The sequence below is a fragment of the Nerophis lumbriciformis genome, linkage group LG26, assembly GCF_033978685.3.
Source record: "Nerophis lumbriciformis linkage group LG26, RoL_Nlum_v2.1, whole genome shotgun sequence".
NCBI classification, from domain to species: Eukaryota; Metazoa; Chordata; class Actinopteri; order Syngnathiformes; family Syngnathidae; genus Nerophis; species Nerophis lumbriciformis.
Window position 1 is genome coordinate 34,506,969 of NC_084573.2, and position 19,013 is coordinate 34,525,981.

Below are 19,013 nucleotides of genomic sequence, written 5' to 3' on the forward strand. Positions count from 1 at the left end.
TAGAAACAAGGGACTACGATATGTCCTCAACATACTTGAAATCGTCTTGCATTTTTGACACGACTTCCATCATCTCGGAGACCACTTCCTTCCTCACGTTGGCCTCAAGAAGCTCTTTTTCTTCCCGCTGACGATGAACTTCTCTCTTTAGGACGTCGATGGCCTGCAGCAAAGACTTCATAAGGCAGAAATCATCAGGTCTTCTATCTTTAAAGGGGAACATTATCACCAGACCTATGTAAGCGTCAATATATACCTTGATGTTGCAGAAAAAAGACCATATATTTTTTTAACCGATTTCCGAACTCTAAATGGGTGAATTTTGGCGAATTAAACGCCTTTCTAATATTCGCTCTCGGAGCGATGACGTCACAACGTGGCGTCACATCGGGTAGCAATCCGCCATTTTCTCAAACACCGAGTCAAATCAGCTGTTATTTTCCGTTTTTTCGACTGTTTTCCGTACCTTGGAGACATCATGCCTCGTCGGTGTGTTGTCGGAGGGTGTAACAACACGAACAGGGACGGATTCAAGTTGCACCAGTGGCCCAAAGATGCGAAAGTGGCAAGAAATTGGACGTTTGTTCCGCACACTTTACCGACCAAAGCTATGCTACGACAGAGATGGCAAGAATGTGTGGATATCCTGCGACAGTCAAAGCAGATGCATTTCCAACGATAAAGTCAAAGAAATCTGCCGCCAGACCCCCATTGAATCTGCCGGAGTGTGTGAGCAATTCAGGGACAAAGGACCTCGGTAGCACGGCAAGCAATGGCGGCAGTTTGTTCCCGCAGACGAGCGAGCTAAACCCCCTGGATGTCTTGGCTCACACCGTCCCTTATGCCACCGAAAATGATCAAGAGAAAAATATCGACCCTAGCTTCCCTGGCCTGCTGACATCAACTCCAAAACTGGACAGATCAGCTTTCAGGAAAAGAGCGCGGATGAGGGTATGTCTACAGAATATATTAATTGATGAAAACTGGGCTGTCTGCACTCTCAAAGTGCATGTTGTTGCCAAATGTATTTCATATGCTGTAAACCTAGTTCATAGTTGTTAGTTTCCTTTAATGCCAAACAAACACATACCAATCGTTGGTTAGAAGGCGATCGCCGAATTCGTCCTCGCTTTCTCCCGTGTCGCTGGCTGTTGTCGTTTTTGTCGGTTTCGCTTGCATACGGTTCAAACCGATATGGCTCAATAGCTTCAGTTTCTTCTTCAATTTGGTTTTCGCTACCTGCCTCCACACTACAACCATTCGTTTCAATACATGCGTAATCTGTTGAATCGCTTAAGCCGCTGAAATCCGAGTCTGAATCCGATCTAATGTTGCTATACCTTGCTGTTCTTTCCGCCATGTTTGTATTAGCATCACTATGTGACGTCACAGGAAAATGGACGGGTGTATATAACGATGGTTAAAATCAGGCACTTTGAAGCTTTTTTTTTTTTTTTAGGGATATTGCGTGATGGGTAAAATTTTGAAAAAAACTTCGAAAAATTAAATAAGCCACTGGGAACTGATTTCTAATGGTTTTAACCCTTCTGAAATTGTGATAATGTTCCCCTTTAAGGTGTAAAATATAGCCAGCAGGTTAGCATGATCAACAACTTCGGAGTAGGGATTAGGCAATATGTCCGAAAATCAGAGTTGGACAATTTTAAGAAAAGAACATAATTGAGCTGTGTCTGCCAAAAATTGCAATAACGATTAGACTTTTTATTTTTATTTTAGTCATCTAAAAGCATAAAACGGCTAAGATGATGAGTAGAGATGTCCGATAATATCGGACTGCCGATATACCCCTTTAATGCGCCTTATAATCCAGTGCGCCTTTTGTATGAAAATAGACCTGCTAATCGGCAGTGCCTTATTGTCCAGAAAATACGGTAATGACTTATAATGACCCGCTGAAACTAGAGCTGGGCGATATATCGATATACCGTATTTTTCGGACTATATGAAAAAAACTGCGACATAGTTTATGAAAGTTCCATAATGTTTTTTTCCTTCTTTATCATGCATTTTCGGCAGGTGCAACTTATACTCCGGTGCGTCTTATACTCCGAAAAATGCGGTACTTGATATATCGTGGGTTTGTCTCTGTGCGATATAGAAAATGACTATTTGGTGATATTGGAGTATACGTTCTCACGCAGTTGCTTTTAGCTGCTGGCATTACACTACAGGCTCTTCTCACTCTTTCCTGTGTCTCCTTCTCACAGAGACGTAAAACAAGCGCACGTTCTTACATACGTCACATACGTATACGCCCCCGCGGAGCAGTCAGGTGGCGGCATGGTAACGTTAGCTGTGGTGCGAGTGGTAATACGAGAGAAAGAAGGTGCGAATCTAGTAACAAATGAAGGAAGAATAATTCATTCCCAAAAAAAACTGCAGGGGGTCCATCGTCTGGCGGTGGTTTGGCTTCAAGTGGGAATACGTCGAACAGACAACCGTAATATGTCAAGTGTGGGGCAAAAGCGTTGCTACAAAAAGTAGCATTACTGCTAATATGTAGCATTTAAAAAGTCACCCGCTCGAGCAGGGGTAGGGAACCTGTGGCTCTTTCGATGACTGCATCTGGCTCTCAGATAAATCTTAGCTGACATTGCTTAACACGATAAGTAATGAATAGTTCCGCCGGTAATTACAGTGTTAAAAATAATGTTGAAAAGAGAAAATATTCTCATGCATTTTAATCCATCCATCCATTTTCTACCGCACCTGTTCAAGAAGTCGCATTAATGGTAAGAAGTATTTTATTTATTATTGGTTAGCTTCAGAAGTACCGTATTTTCCGCACTATTAGCCGCACCTAAAAACCACAAATTTACTCAAAAGCTGACAGTGCGGCTTATAACCCGGTGCGCTTTATATATGGATTAATATTAAGATTCATTTTCATAAAGTTTCGGTCTCGCAACTACGGTAAACAGCCGCCATCTTTTTTCCCCGTAGAAGAGGAAGTGCTTCTTCTTCTACGCAAGCAACCGCCAAGGTAAGCACCCGCCCCCATAGAACAGGAAGCGCTTCTTCTTCTACTGTAAGCAACCACCCGCCCGCGTAGAAGAAGCGCGCGGATATTACGTTTCATTTCCTTTGTGTGTTTACATCTGTAAAGACCACAATATTGGCTCCTACTAAGCGACAGGGTTCCGGTTCATGAAAAGACGCAATCTCTCCATCCGCACACGGACTACTATTTCACAGCAACTGCCTAAAGACTTTCAAGAAAAGCTGGCTACTTTCCGTGCATATTGTAAAAACAAGATAGCTGAAAAAAAGATCCGGCCAGAGAACATTATCAACATGGACGAGGTTCCACTGACTTTTGACATTCCTGTGAACCGCACTGTGGATACAACGGGAGCACGTACGGTGAATATTCGCACCACAGGGAATGAGAAGTCATCCTTCACTGTGGTTCTAGCTTGCCATGCTAATGGCCAGAAACTTCCACCCATGGTGATATTCAAAAGGAAGACCTTGCCAAAAGAGACCTTTCCAGCCGGCGTCATCATAAAAGCTAACTCGAAGGGATGGATGGATGAAGAAAAGATGAGCGAGTGGTTAAGGTAAGTTTAAGTTTACGCGAAGAGGCCGGGTGGCTTTTTTCACGCAGCTCCGTCCATGTTGATATACGACTCCATGCGCGCCCACATCACGCTGGTTTTTAATATATTATTAAAGTTTGACTGACCTATCTGTTTTTTTGACATTCCTTTAGCGCAGTTAGATGCGGCTTATAACACGGGGCGGCTTATAGGTGGACAAAGTTTTGAAATATGCCGTTCATTGAAGGCGCGGCTTATAACTCAGGGCGGCTTATGGTGCGGAAAATACGGTATGTTAAAGTTAAAGTACCACAGTAGGTGTGGTGAAATTGTCCTCTGCATTTGACCCATCCCCTGGGAGGTGAGGGGAGCAGTAAGCGGCAGCAGCGGTAGCCACGCTCAACAATGTTATTAAAAATATTAAGAGACTTATTATACTCTAAAAATGTTGGTCTTACTTAAAAATGCACGCATTTAGTTGTATTCAGTGTTAAAAACTATTATATGGCTCTCACGGAAATACATTTTTAAATATTTGGCTTTCGTGGCTCTCTCAGCCAAAAAGGTTCCCGACCCCTGCGCTAGAGAATGAAGAGTGCTTGAAACTCCGCATGTCAACATCTCCGTTCGGTGCCACACCAACAAAATGCAGAGGCAACCATTTCTACATCAACACCGTATGAAACAAATAGTCAACAACAGAAGGAGATAACGTCCGCAGGAACCTACCACATAGCGAAAGACATACACTATTTGATTTCCTATTATGCAGCTCATTTTTATTTGACACTTATTGAAATATCTTGTGTGACATCATGCACAAAAGTGCACTTTATATTTGTTTTAAACTATTGTAGTGGCGTTGTGTACAAAAAGTGCACTTTAATTGAGTGTTGTTTTGATATGTCATCTTAGTGACATGCACATAAGTGCACTCATAGCTTGTTTTAAAATGTCTGACAATCTTGCACTTTCTGTTTTGAAATGACATGAATGTTTGTGCCACTGCTTAATAACGGTTTAATAAATACACTTTTGCCAAATTGACTTAGATGTGATTTCCCTCTGTATGAAAGTTTAAAAGTAGCATATATTAAAGGGGAACATTATCACAATTTCAGAAGGGTTAAAACCATTAAAAATCAGTTCCCAGTGGCTTATTTTATTTTTCGAAGTTTTTTTCAAAATGTTACCCATCACGCAATATCCCTAAAAAAAGCTTCAAAGTGCCTGATTTTAACCATCGTTATATACACCTGTCCATTTTCCTGTGACGTCACATAGTGACGCCAACACAAACAAACATGACGCATAGCATAACAGCAAGCTATAGCGACATTAGCTTGGATTCAGACTCGGATTTCAGCAGCTTAAGCGATTCAACAGATTACGCATGTATTGAAACGGATGGTTGTAGTGTGGAGGCAGGTAGCGAAAACCAAATTGAAGAAGAAACTGAAGCTACTGAGCCATATCGGTTTGAATCGTATGCAAGCGAAAACGACACGACAGCCAGCGACACGGGAGAAAGCGAGGACGAATTCGGCGATCGCCTTCTAACCAACGATTGGTATGTGTTTGTTTGGCATTAAAGGAAACTAACAACTATGAACTAGGTTTACAGCATATGAAATACATTTGGCAACAACATGCACTTTGAGAGTGCAGACAGCCCAATTTTCATCAATTAATATATTCTGTAGACATACCCTCATCCGCTCTCTTTTCCTGAAAGGTGATCTGTCCAGTTTTGGAGTTGATGTCAGCAGGCCAGGGAAGCTAGGGTCGATATTCTTCTCTTGATCATCTTCGGTGGCATAAGGGACGGTGTGAGCCAAGACATCCAGGGGGTTTAGCTCGCTCGTCTGCGGGAACAAACGGCCGCCATTGCTTGCCGTGCTACCGAGGTCCTTTGTCCCTGAATTGCTCACACACTACGGCAGATTCAATGGGGGTCTGGCGGCAGATTTCTTTGACTTTATCGTTGGAAATGCATCTGCTTTGAGTGTCGCAGGATATCCACACATTCTTGCCATCTCTGTCGTAGCATAGCTTTCGTCGGTAAAGTGTGCGGAACAAACGTCCAATTTCTTGCCACTTTCGCATCTTTGGGCCACTGGTGCAACTTGAATCCGTCCCTGTTCGTGTTGTTACACCCTCCGACAACACACCGACGAGGCATGATGTCTCCAAGGTACGGAAAACAGTCGAAAAAACGGAAAATAACAGAGCTGATTTGACTCGGTGTTTGTAATGTGTTTGAGAAAACGGCGGATTGCTTCCCGATGTGACGTCATCGCTCCGAGAGCGAATAATAGAAAGGTGTTTAATTCGCCAAAATTCACCCATTTAGAGTTCGGAAATCGGTTAAAAAAATATATGGTCTTTTTTCTGCAACATCAAGGTATATATTGACGCTTACATAGGTCTGGTGATAATGTTCCCCTTTAAACCAAAAATAAACAAAAGGCGAGTGCCCCTAAGAAAAGGCATTGAAGCTTGGGGAAGGCTATGCAGAACGAAACTAAAACTGAACTGGCTGCAAAGTAAACAAAAACAGAATGCTGGAGGACAGCAAAGACTTACTGTGGAGCAAACACGGCGTCTCCAAGGTACGGAAAACAGTCGAAAAAAACGGAAAATAACAGAGCTGATTTGACTCAGTGTTTGAGAAAATGGCGGATTGCTTCCCGATGTGACGTCATCGCTCCGAGAGCGAATAATAGAAAGGCGTTTAATCCGCCAAAATTCACCCATTTAGAGATCGGAAATCGGTTAAAAAAAAGTATATGGTCTTTTTTTCCTGCAACATCAAGGTATATATTGACGCTTACATAGGTCTGGTGATAATGTTCCCCTTTAATGCAGTATGAAGAAGAATGTTTTAATGTAGACGCATAGAATCATCATACTGCTGTGATTATATGCATCAAGTGTTCATTCAAGGCTAAGGCAAAACATCCAGATATATATGGTGTATCGTGACATGGCATAAAAATATCCACATATTAAAAAAAGGCAATATCGCCCTAATATTGTTCCTATTGCAAAACCAACTTAAAACCAAGCTGTACCTCCGTTTCCAACATGGAGATATCCCCATCCTCCACGTCATCGTCATCATCATCATCAGCCTCTTCCTCCAACACTGTGCTGTCATTCCCATTGGCAGGCTCCCGCAGAAGAGACAGGATGTAGGCCACTCTGCACTTTGTGGAAGGACCATGGACCAGCTGGAAGGAAACAGGACAGTTATACATTTCCTCCCCATCCGTTTGATATGCATCGCTGGCTGTGTTCTTACTTGGGAAGCAATAGCTGAGAACTTGAGCGCCTGGAGAGTCTCATCGTAGATTGAGGCACACGTGTTGATGTTGACCACCATGCTGGACGTCCCTTGGCCGCAGAAGAAGCCCTGAAGCACGCGGGTCAGCTTGCTGTCCCTGAAGGGCACCACTTGAGGGGGGCGTGACCTGCAGATGGTGAAATATTAGTCGCTCTGTCGCTGGCAGCGTTGCAGTTTTTGGTCGAACAAATAAAGAGCGCGAGTACTTGTTGGTCTGGTTGTGCCTGAGGACAGCGATACAGCGGCCCAGCGCCAACAGGGAGGCGTTGATGTTGCTGGCTTCCCTCATCCTGTCGCCGTTGCGCTGCTGTTTGCAGCGTTCCGTCCCGGCAAGGTCGCACACCGTTAGTCTGCAGAAAACAAGGAAAATGGGGAATAACCGAAGGCAAAAGACTAAACACCGAACATTGCGGACACTTACTCGCTGATGTGCACGTTGGGATCGGAATCTTCATTTGGGCGGATGCGCATGACACGGACGGAGAAAATGCTGTGGCTGAAAAGCAGACAATGAAAAACTGTCAGAGAATAAATCGATACTAGGGGATGTCCGATAATATCGGACTGCTGATAATATCAGCCGATAAATGCTTTAAAATTTAATATCGGAAATTATCGGTATCAGTTTCAAAAAGGAAAAATTAATGACTTTTTAAAACGCCGCTATACGGAGTGGTACACGGACGTAGGGAGAAGTACAGAGCGCCAATAAACCTTAAAAAGGCACTGCCTTTGCGTGCCGGCCCAGTCACATAATATCTACGGCATTTCACACACACAAGTGAATGCAAGGCATACTTGGTCAACAGCCATACAGGTCACACTGAGGGTGGCCGCATAAAGAACTTTAACACTGTTACAAATATGCGCCACACTGTGAACCCACACCAAACAAGAATGACAAACACATTTCGGGAGAACATCCGCACCGTAACACAACATAAACACAACAGAACAAATACCCAGAACCCCTTGCAGCACTAACTCTTCCGGGACGCTACAATATACTCCGCCACCCCACACCTCAACCTTGCCGCCCCCCAACCCCAACCACGCCCACCTCAACTTCCTCATGCTCTCTCTGGGAGAGCATGTCCCAAATTCCAAGCTGCTGTTTTGAGGCATGTTAAAAAAAATAATGCACTTTGTGACTTCAATAATAAATATGGCAGTGCAATGTTGGCATTTTTTTTTTTCCATAACTTGAGTTTAATTATTTTGGAAAACCTTGTTACATTGTTTAATGCAGGGGTGCTCACACTTTTTCTGCAGGCGAGCTACTTTTCAATTGATCAAGTCGTGGGGATCTACCTCATTCATATATATAATTTACATTTACTTATTTATGAAATATATGTTTTTGTTAACAAGTTAAAGGTGTTTAATGATAATACAAGCATGTTTAACACATATAGTTAATATTGTTAAAAAATTAAAGATGTTTAATGATAATACAAGTATGTTTAATACATATAGTTAATATTGTTAACAAGTTAAAGGTGTTTAAAGATAATGCAAGCATGTTTAACACATAATTAATATTGTTAAAAAAATTAAAGGTGTTTAATGATAATACAAGCATGTTTAATACATATAGTTAATATTGTTAACAAGTTAAAGGTGTTTAATGATAATACAAGCATGTTTAACACATAGTTAATATTGTTAAAAAATTAAAGGTGTTTAATGATAATACAAGAATGTTTAATACATATAGTTAATATTGTTAACAACTTAAAGGTGTTTAAAGATAATACAAGCATGTTTAACACATAGATTCCTTTCTTTCATGAAGACAAGAATATAAGTTGGTGTATTACCTGATTCTGATGACTTGCATTGATAGGAATCAGACAGTGGTGCTGATAATGTCCGCATTTTCGAATGGAGGAGAAAAAAAGTCCTCCTTTCTGTCCAATACCACATGAAAGTGGTTGGTTTTTGGCATCTTATTTGTCCAGCTTCCGTACTCCTTTGTATACACTTTACAAGAAATACATTGTCGGCAAACTCCGTAGCTTGCTAGCTTGTGCACGCCAGCTTTCTGAGACTCCTATTTTGTTAGCGCAACTGTGCAGTCGGTCTTTGGAGTTTTGACGACAGGTACGGCGCCAGAGTCTGTTGAAATAAAGTGTTTCTCGCCTTCCAGTCGGTAATTTTAATGAGCTGGAAGCAGCCAGCGTCTTCTCAGAAGACCCTTGGGTGCCGTGAATGTCAATCAAGTGACGAAAGTGACGTCATAGTGAAGATTTATGATCGCTCATTTTTAGGATTATTTTTTTAATGCCTGGCTGGTGATCGACTGACACACCCTCCGAGATCGACCGGTAGCTCGCGATCGACGTAATGAGCACCCCTGGTTTAATGCATCCAGCGGGGCATCACAACAAAATTAGGCATAATAATGTGTTAATTCCACGACTGTATATATCGGTATCGGTTGATATCGGTATCGGTAATTAAGAGTTGGATAATATCGGAATATTGGATATCGGTAAAAAAAGCCATTATCGGACATCTCTAAACAACACCTTAAAAAAAAAAGAAGATTAAAAAAAAGTACCTACCTGCGGCTGGAATTTTGGTTAAGGTGGGTGCTGGCAAAACTTTGGTTACGACGTCCTGCCCTCAGAATCTTCCAGGCTTCCTCTGCATTGCGGACTTGGATCCACGTGAGGTCTAACACAACCAAATTACATTTTAAAATTATATTTACAATAAATACTGCTATACATTCTGTATTGCAATTAATATTCCGCCCTATTTTTCTCCCACATTTTCATCCATTCATTTATGAGCGAATGGAACCATTTTTTAACTGTCCAAAAATTCCCAGAAATTTTCCGCGACATTTTTTCCCATTCAAAATGAACGGGCAATTTTTCAAACTTGCACATTTCCAAACCATTCCAAAGTCAAAACGCTCCTGGCTAATGTTAGTCAATTGCTAGAATCCTATCTTTTGCAGGTATACAATTCAGTCATATTTTGGTACTCGACATGCGCTTTTTAAGCTAATTCTGCAGGTGTACATCTCAAAGTCTGCTATTTTGGCACTTTACAGACATTAACTGTGAGCATGGTAAGGTTTGCATGCAAGTATGTTAACGTGTTCGCTTTTTTGGCTAAACAGGTAGACACCTCAGAGTCGTATATTTTGGTACTTGATGCATACTTACTGTTAGAATGGTAACGTTAGCATGCTGGCTTTTGCAGCTCATTTTGCAAGTATATACCTAAGAGTCATAATTTTTGTTATCTGACAAAGACAATTAAAAGGGAACATTATCACAATTTCAGAATTGTTAAAACCATTAAAAATCAGTTCCCAGTGGCTTATTATATTTTTCGAAGTTTTTTTCAAAATGTTATCCATCACGCAATATCCCTAAAAAAAGCTTCAAAGTGCCTGATTTTAACCACCCGTCCATTTTCCTGTGACGTCACATAGTGAAGCCAACACAAACAAACATGGCGGAAAGAACAGCAAGCTATAGCGACATTAGCTCGGATTCAGACTCGGATTTCAGCGGCTTAAGCGATTCAACAGATTACGCATGTATTGAAACGGATGGTTGTAGTGTGGAGGCAGGTAGCGAAAACGAAATTGAAGAAGAAACTGAAGCTATTGAGCCATATCGGTTTGAACCGTATGCAAGCGAAACCGACGAAACGACACGACAGCCAGCGACACGGGAGAAAGCGAAGACGAATTCGGCGATCGCCTTCTAACCAACGATTGGTATGTGTTTGTTTGGCATTAAAGGAAACTAACAACTATGAACTAGGTTTACAGCATATGAAATACATTTGGCAACAACATGCACTTTGAGAGTGCAGACAGCCCAATTTTCATCAATTAATATATTCTGTAGACATACCCACATCCGCGCTCTTTTCCTGAAAGCTGATCTGTCCAGTTTTGGAGTTGATGTCAGCAGGCCAGGGAAGCTAGGGTCAATAGGGGGTTTAGCTCGCTCGTCTGCGGGAACAAACTGCCGCCATTGCTTGCCGTGCTACCGAGGTCCTTTGTCCCTGAATTGCTCACACACTCCGGGCAGATTCAATGGGGGTCTGGCGGCAGATTTCTTTGACTTTATCGTTGGAAATGCATCTGCTTTGAGTGTCGCAGGATATCCACACATTCTTGCCATCTCTGTCGTAGCATAGCTTTTGTCGGTAAAGTGTGCGGAACAAACGTCCAATTTCTTGCCACTTTCGCATCTTTGGGCCACTGGTGCAACTTGAATCCGTCCCTGTTCGTGTTGTTACACCCTCCGACAACACACAGACGAGGCATGATGTCTCCAAGGTACGGAAAACAGTCGAAAAAACGGAAAATAACAGAGCTGATTTGACTCGGTGTTTGAGAAAATGGCGGATTGCTTCCCGATGTGACGTCATCGCTCCGAGAGCGAATAATAGAAAGGCGTTTAATTCGCCAAAATTCACCCATTTAGAGTTCGGAAATGGGTTAAAAAAATATATGGTCTTTTTTCTGCAACATCAAGGTATATATTGACGCTTACATAGGTCTGGTGATAATGTTCCCCTTTAACAGTGTCTTCCTTTGGTTTGAATACCGTATTTTTCGGATTATAAATCGCAGTTTTTTTTCATAGTTTGGCCCGGGGTGCGATTTATACTCTGGAGCGACTTGTGTGAAATTATTAACACATTACCGTAAAATATCAAATAATATTATTTAGCTCATTCACGTAAGAGACTAGACGTATATCAGCACGTTCTCAGTTGGTTATTTATGCCTCATATAACGTACACTTATTCAGCCTGTTGTTCACTATTCTTTATTTATTTTAAATTGCCTTTCAAATGTCTATTCTTGGTGTTGGCTTTTATCAAATACATTTCCCCCAAAAATGAGACTTATACTCCAGTGTGACTTATATGTTTTTTTTCCTTATTTATTATGCATTTTCGGACAGTGCGACTTATAATCCGAAAAATACGGTAAATAAATTGAATGTGCACCTCTTAGTACACCATTAATGTTAAATCTACAGCACTTACCCTTCACATAAGGGTTGCCATGCTTGTCCTCGCTTAGCCGCAGCGCAATCCTCTTTTTCATCTGGAGGGAGGGCGTGGCGTCCAGCAGGTCGTACACGAACTCGTTGTAGATCTCGTAGGAGGACACCCAGATGGAGAACTGCAGCCCTTCCTCCAGGTCGTCGCCGCCGCTGTGCGACAGGCTGTCGGGCTCCAGGCAAACGCTGTCGCAGTCTGCATGGTCAGACATTCCACATTTAAAAAAATATATAAATCCCAGCATTGGCATATGAAGGCTGTTGTGTGAATGTCAAAGTGTAGTGGCTGTGTGGTAGTACATGTGCAAACATCACTAAGCGTCAACAAGATGACAGACTTTACTCATTGGCTCGTGCTCTCGATAGGCCTTGGCCGATAATCAATAAATCAACTAAACAAATGAAAATGAACTCAATTTTGCCGGCATTTATAAATTGCAATGTTTGTCTTGTGCTTCCAAACAGGGTGAAAGAGGGTTCACTCAGTGCGTCGCTCTCAGAACCTCAGCGGGTTTGTTCAATAGAATTAAATGAACGGAGTAAAACCTTTTGTCAGTCGTCCACAATGGAGGGCCTGCTGACCGGGAGCAGCGACACAGCCCCGCTAGTCGCTAGTGAGAAGTAGGGATGTCCCGATCCGATATTTGGATCGGATCGGCCGTCGATATTTGCCAAAAAATTATCCAGATCCAGTTAAAAAAAAAAACTCCGCTCCGTGTTTTCCAACCCACTGATTTAAATAATACATTCCACTTTTCTGCTGCTCCCTAATTTCCGTTCCGCATTTTCCAGCACACCTTCAACACATCCACAGGTCTGTGGATTCTCACGCAGTTGCTTTTAGCTGCTGGCATTACACGACAGGCTCTTCTCACTCTTTCCTGTGTCTCCCTCTCACAGACAGCAAGCGCACCTTCTTACACACGTCACATACTGTCACGACACACGTCACGTCATACGTCACATACGTATACGTCCTCTCCCAGCAGAGAGGTAGCAGCATGGCTAACGTTAGCTGTGATGCTAGCGCAGCCGTGTGACCAACGTTCTCTCTAAGGTGCGCGCTTGTGCAATTGCGCATAGCAAATCTATGCCACGCACAAAATCAAATAAAAAAATAAGCGCATAACAATTTTCGACACACGGACACGACAGAGAAAACCGTTTTCGTCATCATTGTTCAAATATTGTGACGTCTGTCGAGACGCTTATCTCAATTCGGTGCCACACGTCCACACCATCAAAATGCCGAGGCAAACATTTCCAGATCAACACCGTATGAAAAAAATAGTGATTTTTTTAGTTGTGATTTCCTTCTCTGCATGAAAGTTTAAAAGTAGCATATATTTTATGCAGTAAGAAGAAGAATGTTTTAATGTAGACATGCAAGCCTTGAAAGAAGATTTTGAAAATCAAGACTACATTTCCTGCAAATGGGTGCATTTCTACCCTATATTTTAACTTTAGATTTATTCTCATATCAAACTCTTTTGACTGTCTTTTTGACACTTACATCCGGCGCCCCCCCTACACACCCTGGATTATAAATAATGTAAATAATTCAATGTGATTATCTTGTGTGATGACTGTATTATGATGATAGTATATATCTGATAGTATATATCTGTATCATGAATCAATTTAAGTGGACCCCGACTTAAACAAGTTGAAAAACTTATTGGGGTGTTACCATTTAGTGGTCAATTGTACGGAATATGTACTTCACTGTGCAACCTACTAATAAAAGTCTCAATCAATCAATCAAAACACATAGAATCATCATACTGCTGTGATTATATGCATCAAGTGTTCATTCAAGGCTGAGGCAAAATATCGAGATATATATCGTGTATCGCAATATGGCCTTAAAATATCGCAATATTAAAAAAAGGCCATATCGCCCAGCCCTAGTTCAATGATGCCATTTTTGTTTGTCATGTATAAATTTGTCTATTTTGTGTTTATCCTTGAATAAACAGGTCAGTTTCTTGTTACCAACCATTGTGTATTATTCAAACTCCCCTAATTCAGCTGGCTAGTTGTTATCAAGAGTACTAAAACCCTTTTCAACATGATTCTGACAACTAAGTAGGCTAAATAACTTTAAACTTTAATACATGCTCGGATAGGCCAGTATCTGTTTCGGTCAGTATCGGTATCGGATCGGAAGTGCAAAAACAATATCGGTATCGGATCGGAAGTGCAAAAACCTGGATCGGGACATCCCTAGTGAGAAGCATCTCAAGGTAGAGGCAAACGTCCCGATGTGGGAATATTTCGACTCCAAACCGAATGAGCAACATGAGCTTATGAACTTGGACAAACCAGCCGTTACGGCAAATTTGTTGGAAAGGGAGGACAAAAACCCCGCAAAACGCACCACCCAGTTTTCCAAACCGGGAAAAAAAATGCACTTTAATATGTTTAATACTGTATTTATTAAAGTGCAATCTTTGCTAACAGACATTGAGAGTCTATTTTATTCTTTGTCAACTTATTTAGCATAATTCAAAGTTGTTGACCTTCAAATTACAAAAGGTAAAAAACCTAACAAGAAATACAAATGTTTTTGCAAAGGTTTATTTGCATTATCATTGATATATAGCAGGGCTGTAGTTATAAATTATTTTAGTAATCGAGTAATCGGATAAAACTAGGGATGTCCGATAATATCGGCCGATAAATGCTTCAAAATGTGATATCGGAAATGATCGGTATCGGTTTCAAAAAGTAAAATGTATGACTTGTTTAAACGCCGCTGTGTACACGGACGTAGGGAGAAGTACAGAGCGCCAATAAACCTTAAAGGCACTGCCTTTGCGTGCCGGCCCAGTCACATAATATCTACGGCATTTCACACACACAAGTGAATGCAAGGCATACTTGGTCAACAGCCATACAGGTCACACTGAGGGTGGCCGTATAAACAACTTTAACACTGTTACAAATATGCGCCACACTGTGAACCCACACCAAAGAAGAATGACAAACACATTTCGGGAGAATATCCGCACCGTAACACAACATAAACACAACAGAACAAATACCCAGAACCCCTTGCAGCACTAACTCTTCCGGGACGCTACAACATACACCCCCGCTACCCCCCCCCCCCCCAACTCAACCCCACCCACCTCAACCTCCTCGTGCTCGAGCATGTCCCAAATTCCAAACTGCTGTTTTGGGGCATGTTAAAAAAAAAAAAGCACTTTGTGACTTCAATAATAAATATGGCAGTGCCATGTTGGCATTTTTTTTCCATAACTTGAGTTGATTTATTTTGGAAAACCTTGTTACATTGTTTAATGCATCCAGCGGGGCATCACAACAAAATTAGGCATAATAATGTGTTCATTCCACGACTGTATATATCGGTATCGGTTGATATCGGAATCGGTAATTAAGAGTTGGACAATATCGGCAAAAAAGCCATTATCGGACATCTCTAGTCTAAAAAGAACATTATTCAAATGAGAATCTTGATAAGAGTAAGATGTTCATACTACTAATGTGTGATCAAATAAAAGAAAAACATGTTTTGAATAGCTCTGTCATTTGTATTAAATGGTTTCTCTAAAAAGTATGGGGGGGGGAAGAAAAAAAAAATCACATTTTAGGCCATATCGCCCAGGCTCACCTTCCAGTTGGGTAGCAATGTTGCTCGTTGTTGAGAGACCGCCAACGCCGCTGTCCCATATCGAGGTGCCGCCTCGACGGGAATTATCATCCTATAAGCACACAAAATGAACATTTGAAGTACCGTAAGGCTATTTTCCCACCCTGGATTAGGTTAGCGTACCTCTTTGAGCAGAGCGCTTCGGCGCATTTCCTCCTCCTTGACCTCGTAGGGCTGCAGGTACTTCACGTCCTTGTACAAGACGGGCTTCAGGGCCATGGCGCTGTACAGACGACCCTGGACTTTCCTGAAGAGAGATACTAAAGCTCGGGGCAGAAGGCCCGCCTTGCGACCAGTTCCTGCAACAAACATTTTAAGAAAGACCTGTTGAATCAAAGTGAAACACTGGCTATTAGGGGTGTAACGGTACACAAAAATTTCGGTTCGGTACGTACCTCGGTTTAGAGGTCACGGTTCGGTTCATTTTCGGTACAGTAAGAAAAAAACAAAATATACATTTTCTGGTTATTTATTTGCAGTGTTGGGACTAACGCGTTACTTTGTAAAGCCGTTAGTTTCGGCGGTAACTAGTAATCCAACGTGTTATTTTTGATATTCAGTAACTCAGTTACCGTTACTACATGATGCATTACTGCGTTATTTTACGTTATTTTTTATGTAGGATCGGCTAGAAACAAAAGATCTGAGTGTGTTTTATTGCAGCGCTGCAGTGTCGTCCTTCTGTGTCACAAGGAAAAGAAAAGGCGTGCTTTCTGTGGGGGTGGGGAGGGGCGCTCACATGTAAACGCATCACATGCTGTCAAATCTTAAAAGGGACACACACACACACACACACACACACAACAACTAACAAGACATCATGGCGAAGCCAGAAGTCGAGTTTCTTAACATGGAGACATTCTCAATACTTTTCTTTTGTCGAGCACAAAGAAAATAACATTTTAGTTAAATGTAAGTTGTGTCTAGGATCAAAGATCTTATCTACTTAAAGTTAAAGTGCCATTATGTTGCAGCTATTTAACAATAGTTTTGTCAATTTGTTCTGGCCTGAAATAAATTGGCCCTTTAAAACATATCTTTGTCTTTGTGTGTTGTATGTGGACCACATTGCTTTCTGAGTTCAGTGATGCAAATGCATGTCAAGTTGATAAACACATTGTATTATTCTCCGCTGCAATAACAGTACTGACATGAAGGCTAAAAGGGTATTAATGGGAGCCTTAAAAAAAAAAAAGAACTAACTAAATAGTTACTTTTCACAGTAACGCATTACTTTTTGATGTTAGTAACGGAGTTACTTTTGAAATTAACTAGTAACTAACTAGTTACTGGTTTTCAGTAACTAACCCAACACTGTTTATTTACCAAAATTTGTAAACGATGGCTTTATCCTTTTAACATAATAACATACATATACACACAGGGTCCATGCAGTCAAAATATATCAAATAAAAACTAAATAAGATGAGGCTCAGAATTGGTTTCTTAACAAAACCTTTCTACATATAAAGTGCAACATTAAACTGCTTCAAGTTGTTGCTCAGATTAAATAAAATGACAAAACTTTTCTTCTACATACAAAAAGTGCAACATTAAACAGTTTCAAGTCAACTCAGCCTCAGATTAACTTTGCGAGGTAGTCCCTGGCGAACTTGGCAGTAAGAGGATATATGGGCTCATTGTTCTTCCACCATAGAAGTGGCTCAGAATCTAGTTTTTAATGCAATATGGTCTTAAATCTGCTGCTATAAAAACATTTGTTATTGCTTTAGCCCTGCCTGACTCGCCGAGGAGAGGCTGCTTGAATGCGGTGGGAGCTGTGTTTGTTCGTCTTTCTCTTCGTTGAAGCGATGTTATCCATTCTTGTATCGCACCGCGAAACCGAAATGTTCCCAAACGGGAGATCTTAACGAGGCAGGAGAGTCTTCCAGCTCTGGCTTTTACATGTTGTAGGAGCATACCTGCCAACTTTTGAAATCAGAAAAACCTAGTAGCCAGGGTCCAAGGGCCGCAGGCCCCGGTAGGTCCAGGACAAAGTCCTGGTGGGGGGGTTCCTTCGCCCCCCGACGCAAAATGATTAGCATTCAGACAGGTTAAAATGTTGCTAAAACCATCACTTTTCTATCAGTCACAGTGACTTTTCAAAACAAAAATATTACAGCAAAAATCATATGGGTTGATTGACATGTTTATTCTGTAAGCTAACTTCAATAGTTTGAAATTATTTTGACAGTTAATGCCAGTTATCCTGTCAACCTTTCACAAGACTTCAATTTGTTAATTGAAAGTATAAACAGTATAAACACTTTTTACAGTAAACAAATGGTAAAACAGTACTAAACAATTCCATTTAAAAAAAAAATTGGTGTCATTATTAACTTTCTGTCCAAGCTTGTATAATCTACTGCCTTGTTCAATTGTAAAAAAAATATTCTGTGCCTAAAATTCACATTTCTATCACAATTATCATACTGTAAACATGGTAAGCTAACTTCATTAAAATTAATAGTCCTGTCAATAGCATGGAATTACAATTCAAATGTAGTTTTTTTGTAAGCCTTTCAAAAGAATTCAAAATATGAAAAATTTATGAAAATTAATTTAAGCCATCAGACACTTGAAAAGTGGCACATCACATCTCTAATGTAATCATTTGAACTTTTCAACAGAAATAGCACTGCAAAAATATTAAGGACATACTTCTGTATTTTGGTAGTTATGCTGTCAACATTTAACAAGATTTCTTCAACTTGGACATAAATAGTATAAACACTTTTAACAGTATAACAGTACTAAACAATTCCAATAGATAACATTGGTGTCATCACCTTTTTGTTTGCTCAATTATTGCCTCCGTAAATAAAACTTCGGCATTTATCACATCCAAAGAATCTGTTTGGGCGACGAAAAACGTTGAAAGTTTTCCACTTGTATCGCTAGCAACGGCATTAGACTTGTGTTTTTTTGTCCCAACGTGGTCTTTTACATCGCTAATTCCTCCGTGTCCGATCGAAAAATCTTGTCTGCACAAGGTGCAATTCGCGTAGTTTTCACCCTTTTTGGAACGGATAATTATTCCCGGATAGGCTTTTGAATATTCTTCACAGAATGACTGCAGTTTTCTTTTCGGTTTAAAACTCGTATGCGATTTTTCTCCGGCTGATTCCGTGATCGTTCGCTCGTTTGGAAACAATGGCAACAGGTGCCTCGTGCTTGGCAGCGGTGCTATAAATAGCCTCGCGCATGGCATTCGGAATGGCTCGATAGGAAGTTACCGGAAGCAGTGTCGATTGTCATTGTTGTTACGCGATTTCGTGAATAAAACTTAAAAAAAAAAAAAAAATTAATGAATGAAAAACCGTATTTTTTATCACTGCAACCGTAACCCGGAATAGGTTGATGAAAACCGTACTAATTACGGG

General features: G+C 41.0%; 1 protein-coding gene across 3 annotated transcripts in view; it reads right to left on the reverse strand.

Moving 5' to 3' along the window:
* The window catches only part of kif20a (kinesin family member 20A), a 42,587-nt gene that overhangs the window by 8,194 nt on the left and 15,380 nt on the right, over positions 1 to 19,013 (reverse strand). For all 3 annotated transcript variants that reach the window (XM_061986993.2, XM_061986995.2, XM_061986996.2), the window contains exons 6-14: positions 15,754 to 15,929; positions 15,592 to 15,682; positions 11,938 to 12,150; positions 9,474 to 9,585; positions 7,328 to 7,402; positions 7,113 to 7,256; positions 6,865 to 7,033; positions 6,635 to 6,793; positions 36 to 175 (exon numbers count right to left, since the gene is read on the reverse strand). In XM_061986993.2, coding sequence (XP_061842977.2) covers positions 36 to 175; positions 6,635 to 6,793; positions 6,865 to 7,033; positions 7,113 to 7,256; positions 7,328 to 7,402; positions 9,474 to 9,585; positions 11,938 to 12,150; positions 15,592 to 15,682; positions 15,754 to 15,929 — 1,279 coding nt within the window. The remainder of the gene's footprint in view (positions 1 to 35; positions 176 to 6,634; positions 6,794 to 6,864; positions 7,034 to 7,112; positions 7,257 to 7,327; positions 7,403 to 9,473; positions 9,586 to 11,937; positions 12,151 to 15,591; positions 15,683 to 15,753; positions 15,930 to 19,013) is intronic.